Source organism: Pelophylax lessonae (genome assembly GCF_965119305.1).
Source record: "Pelophylax lessonae genome assembly, chromosome: 5".
Classification (NCBI taxonomy): Eukaryota; Metazoa; Chordata; class Amphibia; order Anura; family Ranidae; genus Pelophylax; species Pelophylax lessonae.
This window is the reverse complement of record NC_138772.1, coordinates 14,071,896-14,085,378: the sequence shown is the minus strand read 5'-3', so window position 1 is coordinate 14,085,378 and position 13,483 is coordinate 14,071,896. Positions and strand designations below refer to the sequence as shown.

The window sequence follows — 13,483 nt, the reverse complement described above, 5'->3', positions numbered from 1 at the left end:
GATCAGAACTATACTAGCTCCCCCAATTGTTTAGTGTTCCCAAAATGCAGCATTAGCAGGATCAGACCTGACACCTGCCAGCATCTGTGTTTGAACCCCCCCCCCCCTCCCAATAAGTGCAGATTACTGTCACTTCCAATACACAGGCCTGATCTCTGCTAGCACTAGCAGTTACATTTTTTTGTAGCGATTCAAACAATCCTTGACAACCAGGTGCTTTTTTACATGTGAGTCACACTAGGTACCTATAAATGTATTGGCCAAAATGTCCAAACAGAGGTACACTAGTAAAGAGGCATACACAATTCTGAGCATGACAGATGAGAGCGATGGGGAAGCATCACTGTCAGAATCAGGCTCAGTATTCAAACCTGTAGAGAGCAGTAGCACCCTGACAGATAGCTCTGACGACGGAGTAGTGGTCCCTGTGAAGGTCAGGCATACCTAACCCCATGTTGCTGAGGTGCAACAATCACATGGTTCTCGTATGCAGCAGAGTGTCTGTACTAGTGCCGCTCAACCTTCTGGTGACTGGCAAGCACCAGGGGCCTAGTACATCCTGGGCATGGTCAAACCAGCACTGCAGTAACACTTGGTGACAAAGCAAGTCCCATAAGTGCAGTTCAAGCCGGTGCGGTGGCTAACACAAGTAGTGACCTACAGCCACCAAGAATTCGAAGACAGGCCCGTAGAGCCCATAGTGCCCTTCCTGATCTGCTTGCAAATCCTGATTGGGAATTTGGGAGCCCACCACTTCTGGAGTGCCCGTACTTCCCCCATTTACTGGCCAACCCGGAATTCAGGTGGATTTTTATGAGCTGTTTTTCACGGAAGATCTTTACAGATCTATTGTGGACCAAAGCAATTTATATGCAGATCAAGTCATTGCCGCAAATCCAAATTTGACCCTTGCCAGAGAATTTGCAGGAAAACGTATCAAGGTTTCCGAATTTAAAACTTTTCTGGGCCTATCCCTCATCATGGGCATTACTAAAAAGAGTGAATTGTGGTCATATTGGTCCACTGACCCAATTCACCATATGCCCGTGTTCTCTGCTGCCATGGCCAGGACTAGATATGAGCAAATCTTGTGGTTCATGCACCTCAGTGACAATGAACTCCACAAAATTAGACCCCTTGTTAACCACTTCAACCAGAAGTTTCCAGCCTTGTATATGCCCCAACAAGCTGTCTGCGTTGATGAGTCCCTGATTAAATTTTCTGGCTGCCTTTCTTTCAAACAGTTTCTCCCCAGCAAGCGTGCCAGATATGGGGTCAAGATGTATAAGCTCTGTGACAGGGCAACAGGCTATACATGTAGTTTGCGAGTTTACAAGCAAAAAGATAGCAATGTGGAGCCCCCCAACTGCCCAGACTACATGGGGAGCAGTGGCAAGATTGTTTGGGACTTGGTGTCACCCTTATTCAGAAAGGGGTACCATTTATATGTGGACAATTATTACACAAGCGTGCCACATTTTAGTCACCTATTTGATTTTGGAATTGGCGCATGTGGCACCATGCGATCTAATTCCTGGGGCTTCCCCCAACGGTTTGTAGATTCCCGACTTAGACAGAGGGAGAGAGCCTGCTTGAATTGTAATAGATTACTTGCAGTGAAGTGGAGGGACACACGGAATGTTTTCGTTCTGTATTCAATTCACGCAGATACGACAGTCCAAATTGCAACAGTGACTGATGTTGTTGAGAAGCCCCTCTGTGTCCACGAATACAACCTTAACATGGGAGGGGTAGACTTCAACGACCATATAAAGGTGCCGTACTTAGTTACCTGTAAGGCCAGACGCTGGTACAAAAAAGTGTCTGTATACTTATTTCAATTGGCTCTGTTGAATGCCTATGTGCTATACAAAGCGTCAGGAAGAAGTGGATCCTTCCTAAAATTCCAGGAAGAGATCATCACAGCCCTTCTGTATCCAGAAGGTGCTGTGGCCCAAATTCACAATCCAGATGCAGTGAGCCGGCTGCATGAGAGGCATTTTCAGAGTGTCCTCCCTAGTACCCCCTAAGCAAAGAACACCCCAAAGAAAATGTCGTGTCTGTAGGAAATGTGGATTTAGGCGTGACACCTGTTATTTTTGTCCCTCCTGTCCTGGCCAACCTGGTCTCTGCATCAGGGAATGTTTCCGTCGCTATCACACACTGGTAGAGTATTAGTATAAGGTACAGCACGGCACAGTCTAGATCAGTGTTTCTCAACTCCAGTCCTCAAGGCACACTAACAGGCCAGGTTTGCAAGAAAACTGAAATACATTGCAGGTGAAATAATTTGCTGCTCAGTGATTGCAGTATTCTAGTCTGCATCTCCCCAAGGTAATACTTAAAATCTGGCCTGTTAGTGTGCCTTGAGGACCGGAGTTGAGAAACACTGGTCTAGATCACACTTTTTCCCACAGGGTCTTGAAAGATGTTGGCTATCACATTTTGAGAGACCCTAACCTGGAACAGTTTTTTTACAGTTACAAAAAAAGTGTAAAAAAAAAAAAAAAAAGCCAAAAACAGTTATCGTTTTATTGAGTTAATTTTCTGTTCTTTCTCTACTTTTCTACTCTTTCTACTTTTACTGTACTTTATATTATACTGTAATGTTTTATTGTTACTGTGTTTTATTGTTAACCATGTTTGCTTTGCAGGTACGCCCATCAGCTGCAGCACTGACTTGTTTATTCTAACAGCAACAGCATTTGCTCTCACCATATACATAATCAATGATTGTAGCACTGTAGGAGGTGATTTCATCACCGCAGTTATAAAGATCATATATGGCGAAGTATAGGGGATGGGGTGGACACAGAGGGCGGATTTCCCGTATGCTTCGCCATATTTTTTAAATCACTTTTCATGGCAGAGATTTCTTCATCCACATCAATCGATGCAAATGGAGGAATCTGCTATGTCCTTTTTTTTTTTTTTTCTTCTGCCCATGGGCTGAGGGAAAAAAAAGAACATTGCATGTATGCCCATCATTAGAAGTAGGTGGTTGCTGGGGGGTCTAATGGTGGGCATACCACAAACTTTCTGGTATCATTTTTTACAGCCAGCGGTCAGCTTTCATGTAAAAGCAACCCTAGCAGATAATTAGCCATTAAACTGCTTTTACAAACAGTGGAATGGGACTACCGCCCCCCCCCCTCGCTGTCTTCCATGGTTTTCTTGGGCTCTCCTGTCCCACCGGGTAACCCAAAACTGCAGCTGGTGGTTCGGTCAGCTAATCATAGAGCTGATTGGAGACCAGAATGGCTCAAATCAGCTCTATGGCCTAAGATACCAAAAGCTACGAGCATTTCATGACTTCGGTTTCGCCAGATATAAACAGCGCCATTGGGAAATTGGGAAAGCATCTTCCCAATTTATCATAGACCTCAATTTTTTTTAAAAAAGAGTTCTTGGCACTACTTATTGCTATCATAGGGGATATTTAATTTCATGGCCTCCGAAACTGTGATAGGTAGTGAGGTGTGTCATTAACAATTTATGCCCTTAGATAGCCTGAAGGCAGTGATTGGTTTTCAGGGTCCTGTACACGGCTTGCTCACCAAAAAGTCTCACACGTGGGGTATCCCAGGACTCAAGAGAAGTATTTTGGGGTGTAATACCACATATACCCATGGCATGTGTGAGCAATATATCATTTCAATGACAACTTTGTGTATTTTTATTCTTTTTTTTGTCATTTTTCAAATACCTGTAACAAAAAAATGTAATATTCAATGGGCTCAACATGCCTCTCAGAAAATTCCTTGGGGTGTCCAATTTCCAAAAAGGGATACCTTGGGAGGGGGGGTGTACTACCCTGCCATTTTAGCACTTCAAGAAATGAGATAGACAGTCAGGAAGTAAAAGCTTCCTAATATCCAGTATATACAGTATTTCCAAAAGTGAGTACACCCCTTCCATTTTTGTGAATATTTTATTATATCTTATCATGTGACAACACTGAAGAAATAGTAGTGAGTGTACAGCTTGTACAAGAGTGTAAAATTGCTGTCCCCTCAAAATAACTCAACACACAGCCATTAATGTCTAAACCGCTGGCAACAAATGTGAGTACACCACTAAGTGAAAATGTCCAAATTGGGCCTCCCTGGTGTCATGTGACTTGTTAGTGTTACAAGGTCTCAGGTGTGAATGGGGAACAGGTGTGTTAAATTTGGTGTTGTCACTCTCACTCTCATAATCGTCACTGGAAGTTCAACACTGCACCTCATTGCAAAGAACTCTCTGAGAATCTGAAAAAAGAATTGTTGCTCTACTAAAAGATGACCTAGGCTATAAGAAGATCGCCAATACCATACAGTGGTTTAACAGGACAGGTTCCTCTCAGAACAGGCCTCGCCATAGTTCACCAAAGAAGTTGAGTGCACGTGCTCAGCTTCATGTCCAGAGGTTGTCTTTGGGAAATAGACGTACGAGTGCTGCCAGCATTGCTGCAGAGGTTGAAGGGGTGGTGGGGCTGCCTGTTAGTGCTCAGACCAAACGCCGCACACTGCATCAAATTGGTCTGCATGGCTGTCATTCCAGAAAGATGCCTCTTCTAAAAATGATGCACAGGAAAGCCCGCAAACAGTTTGCTGAAGACAAGCAGACTAAGGACATGGATTACTGGAACCATCTCCTGTGGTCTGATTAGACCAAAATAAACTTATTTGGTTCAGATGGTGTCAAGCGTGTGTGGTGGCAACCAGGTGAGGAGTACAAAGACAAGTGTGTCTTGCCTACAGTCAAGCATGGTGGTGGGAGTGTCATGGTCTGGGGCTGCATGGGTGCTGCCGTCACTGGGGAGCTACAGTTTATTGAGGGAACCATGAATGCCAACATGTACTGTGACATACTGAAGCAGAGCATGATCCCCTCCCTTCAGGACTGGGCAGCAGGGCAATATTCCAACATGATAACAACCCCAAACACACCTCTAAGATGACCACTGCCTTGCTAAAGAAGCTGAGGGTAAATGTGACGGACTGGCCAAACATATCTCCATACCTAAACCCTATTAAACATCTGTGGGGCATCCTCAGATGGAAAGTATTGGAGCGCAAGGTCTCTAACATTCACCAGCCCAGTGATGTCATCGTGAAAGAGTAGAAGAGGACTCCAGTGGCAACCTGTGAAGCTCTGGTGAACTCCATGACCAAGAGGGTTAAGGCAGTGCTGTAAAATAATGGTGGCCACACAAAATATTGACACTTTGGGCCCAATTAGGCAGTGTACTCACTTTTGTTGCCAGCAGTTTAGACATTAATGGCTGTGTGTTGAGTTATTTTGAGGGGACAGCAAATTTACACTGTTATACAAGCTGTACACTCACTACTTAACATTGTAGAAAAGTGTCATTTCTTCAGTGTTGTCACATGAAAAGATAGAATAAAATATTTACAAAAATGTGAGGGGTGTACTCACTTTTGTGAGATACTGTACACCATAGATTGAAGACGCTATAACTTTTGCGCTTATATCCGCTTATTGAGATTTTTTTTTATTAAAGACATGTAGCTAAATGCATTTTGGCCTAAATGTATAACAAAAATTTAGTTTATTGGATATTTTTTTAAAGAAAAAGTAGAAAATGTAATTTTTGCTTTCCAAATTTTTGGTATTTTTTCCATTTATATCGCAAAAATTAAAAACCACAGAGGTGATCAAATACCACCAAAAGAAAGCTCTATTTGTGGGAAAATAGGACGTAAGTTTCGTTTAGGTACAGCATTGCATGACCGCGCAATTGTCAGCTAAATTCACACAATGCCAAACTGCAAAAAATGGCCTGGTCATTAAGGGGGTAAATCCATCTGGTTCATAAGTGGCGAGGAAGCAAGTGGCTGACACTGTGTTCAAAAAATTCAGCTGACTGCTCCATGCCTGATGCTGGGGCTATGGCAGGAATAGCTGTGGACAAGGAGTCAGAATAAGCCGCTCTGGAATCTGCTGGGACTGCAAACTAGTCTCTGCTTGGGTGACGGAGGATGAGGAGGATGAGAATGGTTTAGTAAGCCAGTCCACCACCTCCTCTGCATGCTGTGGTTGGAAAGCAAGGCCAACATCACTAAACAGAGACAAACTTGCCCTGCCTGAGGACTGACCACGTCCACCTTTTTCTGTGGACACAGGCACTGCTGGCCCCCCTCATAGTGGCATGGAAGCGTCTGCCTCTCCTTGTTGGCCTCCAAGACATGATGGGGGGGGGGGGGGATAATTACCCAAATTTAATAGATAATAGGAAATTTACTTTATTGAATTAAAAGTTGTGTTTGGTGCACTTTAAATTGAGGACTGCCACTGACAGAAATTTAAAAACTATAAAAAAAATATATATTAATGAAAAGGGGGGAACACCAGCATCACAGTAAGAAAAACTGCGGCTGACAATTCAAAAAAAGGGAACAGGCAGGGGACCAAAAAAATATATATAGCACTGTATACAGCACTAAATGTTATGTAATGCACTACACTTACACTACGTTTACACTACACTATACTCAGACTACACTGACACTACACTATACTCACATTACACTCACACTACACTAACACTACACTATACTCACATCACACTAGCACTACACTCTACTCAAACTACACTCACACTACACTCACACTATACTCACACTACACTATACTCACACTACACTATACTCACACTACACTAGTCTCACACTACACTCACACTACACTAACACTACACTCTACTCACACTACACTATACTCACACTACACTAACACTACACTACACTCACACTACACTAACACTACACTCTACTCACACTACACTATACTCACACTACACTAACACTACACTATACTCACACTACACTCACACTACACTAACACTACACTCTACTCACACTACACTATACTCATACTACACTAACACTACACTAACACTCAGGGCCGGTACAAGGGGTGGGCAGAAGGGACGGGTGCCCTGGGCGGTACCATTTAATAGAGGAGGGGGGGCGCAGATGAAGTGCCGGCAAAGTACACTGTCTGTGTGTGTGACTGTACACACCATCGGCTTTATATGTACCGAGTGCGCTCCTGCACTCGGTACAAGCCTGGAACAGCAGAGCCCTTCCCTGTCAGTGGAGATACTGACAGGACCTTCACTCACAGTTCACAGCGCCGGCTTTGTGTGACGTCACTGAGACGCCGGCCGGAGGCGGGATGGCAGAGGACCGATACCAGGGCTGAAACCTAGAGGAGGAACCAAGTGTGTATCCCACACAGGGGCAGACTGACCATTAGGGCGCTCGGGCATTGCCCATGAGAGGCTCAGTCCGCCCCTCCCTGATGGTGGTTTCTGCAGTGCTCGGAGAGGACTCTGGCGCTGGTGGGGATGAGAGAGCAACGGTAGTTGCAGCAGTAGACTAGCCTCTCTGGGCACTTCTTCCCCCGGGAAATTCAACTTAGGGGCGGGGCCACAATCCACATCCCCGCCATGGAGAGTGCACTGCAGACCGGATCGGTCTTGGAGCTGGTAGCAACCTGTTTGCAGCACAGCAGCAGGTTAGTGTGTGATGGCCAGCCCTCTGCCCAGTAGTTTTTAGTATATCACTTTGCTCTATGCGTTAATCTATCGAGTGTTGATTTCTGTATACACTGAGTGTATTGATAACTGTATAGTGAGTGCCACTCAGTGTACAGATATCAGTGTTATATATAGGGAATAGCACTCAGAGTACAGTCACAGGTATTAGCACCCTGTACAGAGATCAGTGTTATAAATAGGGAATAGCACTTAATGAGTCCTATTCCCAATATATAACACTGATATCTGTACTCTTAGTGCTATTCCTTATATATAACACTTATATATGTACACTGAGTGGCACTCAGTGTACAGATATCAGTTTTATGGAATAACAGTCACTGTACAGATATCCAGGAATGGCCTGACCATTAGTGCCGGCTCACACTGATCCGACTTGGACCGCGACTTGTCAGCCTGACAAGTCGCGTTGGTCGCGCTCCCATTGTTCAGTACAGGACCCATTCTAATAGAAGCGACACAAGTCGCTCCGACTTAGAAAAAGGGTCCTGTACTACTTCGAGGCAACTTGCATAGACATTCATTTTATGAAGTCCGTGCAAGTTGCGCCAAAGTCGTGCCGCCGCAGTGTGAACCGGCACTTAGGGCACCAGGGCAGTGCCCAGGGCCATCAGGGGGCCCCATGAGAGGCTTCAGTCCTAAATTTCACTCCACTCCTCCTCCTTCATATGGAAAGGGTCAAGTTGAAGAGGAGCGGACTGACATGGGTTGAAGGTGATGTGTACATGGAGGGCACAGTCTGTACGACTGAGGACAGTGTACACTCTCACAGTGCGCAGCTCCTCCATAGGTGAGGGGTCCTGTTATGAGAGGAGAGAACCCACCCATTGTCCTATGCTGTGTCTGGGGACAACCCCACTCATGTCCCTTCCTCCCAGGGCTGGACCCGATCACACTGTCAGTCCAGTCTGGGCTCTGCTTCCCCTGCCTATCTTTTTGTTTCCCCGCCTGACTCTGGAATATGTGGCAGGGAAAAGCCTCTGCTATGCCTGAGCTGGGGGAGAGCCCCCAGGGCCAGTGCCATTGCTGGGGATCATTGTTGCAGAAACTGATGCGATTGCTGTCTGTTATTATTGCGTAAATTGGGAGCTGTTTTAAGTATTCTCTTGTTTTAAACAGACACTTAATCTTTCTTTACACGGGGGGGGGGGGGGGGGGCGCAGTTTTCCATCTTCGCCCTGGGCACCAAATTACCTTGTCCCAGCACTGCTAACACTACACTATACTCACACTACACTCACACTACTCTCTACTCACACTACACTATACTCACACTACACTAACACTACACTGACACTACAATTAGAGTCACAATAGCACATAACTAGCCAGTAGCTAACTGAGCCCAGCTTTGTCTATCTCCACTCCAACAACACACTGCGAAAGATTCCTGTAGGAAGGAACTTTATATAGTGTGGGGTGGGACTATGAGCTTTGAGTCATGATCAGGCAAAGTCATTATGACTTTGTCCAATCAGGGCTCTGACAGTGCTCTGTACCCAGATTGGGCAAAGTCTTGCACCTGGCCAGCGGTCGGGTGCATTGCTTCATCCAATTAGAACCCTAGAATGCACTGTGAGGCTGAACATCCAGCCGAGCGCCCCTCAAATTCGGGTGTTTACAGAACAGGCGAGCAGGTGATGTTTGGGTAGAACTTTTGCTCGGCCTGAGCGGTTCACCCCACTCTATTCGTGTATAGTGCTTCTGATTGGATGTCAGATAATAGTGTAGCACTACTCCCTGGGGAGATGCTTGAAGCGGGTTCCCCTGGATTACCCATCGCAACAACTTAGAAATTTTAAAGTACTTTAAGCGTTTGGCTCAGTCAGGAAACAGCCATGGGGATGTGTTTTTTTCTTGTTTTTTTTTTAGAACTTGGATAGGAGAAGGTATGAGTGGGATAAACTGGATAAACTATGCACAATTTTAGGACTTCTAACTATGTTGAGTGCGGCAAGGCCGTTGCTTCACCTTGCCACTGTAGTGAAGTGTTTGATAAGCGAACTGTATAGTGAATTACTCTTCAGGGCCCCGCTTGGCACCCCCTGTATCCCTACTCTTCAGGATTCTACTTGGCACCCCCTTTACTCTTGCATACTGTGTGAGCTGACCTTCTATCCTCTGACTTCTCTGGAGTGGTCCCCCTTCCTGGGCAGACCCCTTGGCAAGCCCCCTGGTACTCACAGACACTGTTTTTCCTAGATGACTCTGCCAGCAGCTCTACCGTCAGCTTTCCAGGATCCTTCAGGCTCAGCTCCACACCTGGCTCACCAGGCCGACTGCCTGTGACCACCTTCCTCAGACGGCAGGAGGAGAGACAGCCGTCAACCTCCTCCTGGGACTCTGCTGCCCGCCAAAGACGCCCTGTCACATGTGCCCTTGGCTGTTATGGTCAATCCCAGGATGCACTGCGGTAGTGCCCTCCCACTGGAACTGCCACAAAAGCCAGTTTACCGCTGGCCAGGTTTCCTCCACTGTCCAACAGGCCCCCCTATTGGATACAGTGGGGACACTCCCTCAGACCAAGTGACTTACACCTGGACACATGCAACAGGCATGACTAACAGATCAGGCTCCCCTGATAAGCAGATGGAGCATAAAAATGCTTTTTCCTAGCACCTATCTAGGAGGGTGCTACTATAGTCAGCATAGAAAGCCCTTGAGAGGAAGAAATGGCACCATGGGTATTTTTGCATAAGGCTTAATGTAACAGATGGGTCCCCTATGCAGGAGTCTGATATCCAATAATGTAGGCATTGCAAGAAACAGACACACAACACCAAGACTTTTATTACAATGGGTTTATTATTGCAGGCTGGACAATCTGTTATCTCACATTATATATTAGAGAAGCGAGTCACTGAAGAACATCAGGATGATTCCCAGCACCAGGACAATGGCGGAATAACTGGACTTGATGCTGATGGCTCCGCTGACATTACACAAGTCAGTGGTGCAGCAGGCTGTAGAGGTTGAAGCCGTACCAACGCTGCCACTATATGGCGTGCAGGTGGCTGTGCAGTTCTTGCTGATCACAGTTACAGATATTCCAGCTACAGAGAGAGAACAAACACAAAAACTTTTAAACTCTAGTATGATATTTTTCTCTTGAAATGCCAAAAATTCGGCCAATTCAAGCTTAACATAAGATGAAAGAATACATAAGCAGTGGTAACCTTTTGTGTAAACCATATGTCATAATAATGAGTAGATCCAGAGCTATAGGCAGCTGAATTTTTTATACAATCCTGACTTTTGCTGTGTAAATCCAGCTTGCCCCTCTCCTCCCACTTTCTAAAGCCCCGTACACACGCTACGAATTTCCGCCGACCGGTCGTTTGTTTTTTGTGGCATGCTAGTCTGATGTGGAAAGTGAAGAGGTTTTTTTCATACGAATTTTCCAGTACGACAGAATTCTACTTCAGAAGTGATGTCATGTGTTGGATTGCTTTCAGGGGAGGACTAGGCCAGGGGGCAGGGGGGCAATTGCCCCCTAGGCTGCTCTGATGCCCCGTAAATAGGCTGCACAGACATGTCTAAAGGGTTCCTGGTGAAGAGAAGTAAAAAGTCCCTGCCACTGACCTACCGAGTGCGACGGGTTGAAGACAAGGACAGAGCGCAACCCCCCCCCCCCCCCAGCATGGATGGTGTAAACTGTGTCTGAGCAGAGGCCAGTTCCATGCCCCACTGGAGACTCTTCTCCCCTGGCCAGCCCCAACAGAGCTGTCCCAGCTCCCCCCAACCGCCCCCTGCTGGCCAGGTCGGGAACCCGTATTCAAACGGTAAGTAGAGAGTATTTGGAGCAGGGCTTCAGCTTGGAATGGGGGTCAGGAGGAAGACGGGAAGAAGGAGAATGGGAGGGGGGCCGAGTCGCGTCACCATGGGCCTCTGGTTTGTACTTGCCCCCTTGGCCAAAAGTTGCCAGTCTGCCCCTGATTGCTTTGTATGTGTTCTTTCGTCTCTGAGCATGCCCAGTCTTGCTCTTAAGACTTTTTTCCATGGAAATCTGTACTAATGAGACCAAAATCGGACGTTGTATTACGGACAACAAAAATTTTATAGCCTGCACATCAGGATTTTGTCAGCCGAAAAGTCGGAGTCGGCTGTCGAAAGCACCATACTAACAATTTGAAGATCGGTCGTCGGACGAATTAGCCCCGTACACACGATAAGAAATTCAGAAGGGAAAATTCGTCCGACTACCGATCTGCCGATTTTCGGATTGTTAGTATGGTGCTTTCGACAGCCGACTCCGACTTTTCGGCTGACAAAATCCTGATGTGCAGGCTATAAAATTTTTGTTGTCCGTAATACAACGTCCGATTTTCGTCTCATTAGTACAGCTTTCCACGGAAAAAAATCTTAAGAGCAAGACTAGGCATGCTCAGAGATGAAAGAACACATACAAAGCAATCCAACACATGACATCACTTCTGAAATAGAATTCTGTCGTACGGGAAAATTCGTATGAAAAAAGCCTCTTCACTTTCCACATCAGACTAGCATGCCACAAAAAACGGACGACCGGTCGGCGGAAATTCGTAGCGTGTGTACGGGGCTTAAGGCTCTCTATAAGTTCCTGGCCTTTGTCGGAGGGCTTTAACATGCAAATGTAGGGCACTTTTGACATTTGAGATGCTTCAGAGATTTATTCAGGATTCTTGGACAGGTGCATTGGACCTGCATTTGACTTTCTCCTCACCCGTGTTTGCATTTACATAGGCTTGTATAAATGCACTGCAAAGAATCGCATGCAATTTCTGTGTGTGTATAGAAGCGCCATCTTGTGGACAAAAATTTTATAGCCTGCACATCAGGATTTTGTCAGCCGAAAAGTCGGCTGTCGAAAGCACCATACTAACAATTTGAAAATCGGCAAATCGGTCGTCGGAAGAATTAGCCCCGTACACACGATAAGAAATTCGGAAGGGAAAATTCGTCCGACGACCGATCTGCCGATTTTCGGATTGCTAGTATGGTGCTTTTTCGACAGCCAACTCCGACTTTTCGGCTGACAAAATCCTGATGTGCAGGCTATAAAATTTTTGTTGTCCGTAATACAACGTCCGATTTTCATCTCATTAGTACAGATTTCCACGGAAAAAAATCTTAAGAGCAAGACTAGGCATGCTCAGAGACGAAAGAACACATACAAAGCAATCCAACACATGACATCACTTCTAAAATAGAATTCTGTCATACGGGAAAATTCGTATGAAAAAAACCTCTTCACTTTCCACATTAGACTAGCATGCCACAAAAAACGGACGACCGGTCGGCGGAAATTCGTAGCGTGTGTACGGGGCTTAAGACTCTCTATAAGTTCCTGGCCTTTGTCGGAGGGCTTTAACATGCAAATGTAGGGCACTTTTGACATTTGAGATGCTTCAGAGATTTATTCAGAATTCTTGGACAGGTGCATTGGACCTGCATTTGACTTTCTCCTGACCCGTGTTTGCATTTACATAGGCTTGTAAAAATGCACTGCAAAGAATCGCATGTAATTTCCATGTGTGTATTGAAGCGCCATCTAGTGGACAGCTTAGAACTCACAAAATTCAGCAGAGGGAGCGCTATTCTAGTAAGTAGGTAGAGACAGATTAATAGTTCTAAGCAGCAATCATTTATTGGAAAACCGAATACATTAAGTAAATTGGAATTGAAATTTATTGGAAAACCGATGACATTAGGTAAATTGATCACAAGCCCATGCAGGTAGATGAAAGTGTGCCAGTGAGTGTGATTCACGGGTTCCGTAGTTGGCTCTGCTTAGCGTGGTGAAATTAACAACTGCCTCTAACCCTGGAGCTCCGGGGGGGCAGGCAATGAGCCAAATGGATGCCGGACTGATGGACGGAGCTGGCAACGGATGGCACACCCGGAAATCACAGCTGCCATCAGGGCTCGTCACCGCCC

The 13,483-nt window shown here is 45.8% G+C and overlaps 1 protein-coding gene across 1 annotated transcript in view; it reads right to left on the bottom strand.

The window, feature by feature from the left end:
- LOC309556410 (uncharacterized protein) overlaps positions 1-13,483 on the bottom strand; it is a gene marked incomplete at its 3' end in the record, with an annotated part of 57,536 nt that overhangs the window by 18,984 nt on the left and 25,069 nt on the right. Inside the window, exon 3 of the mRNA XM_082258877.1 lies at positions 10,429-10,620. Coding sequence (XP_082115003.1) covers positions 10,429-10,620 — 192 coding nt within the window. The remainder of the gene's footprint in view (positions 1-10,428; positions 10,621-13,483) is intronic.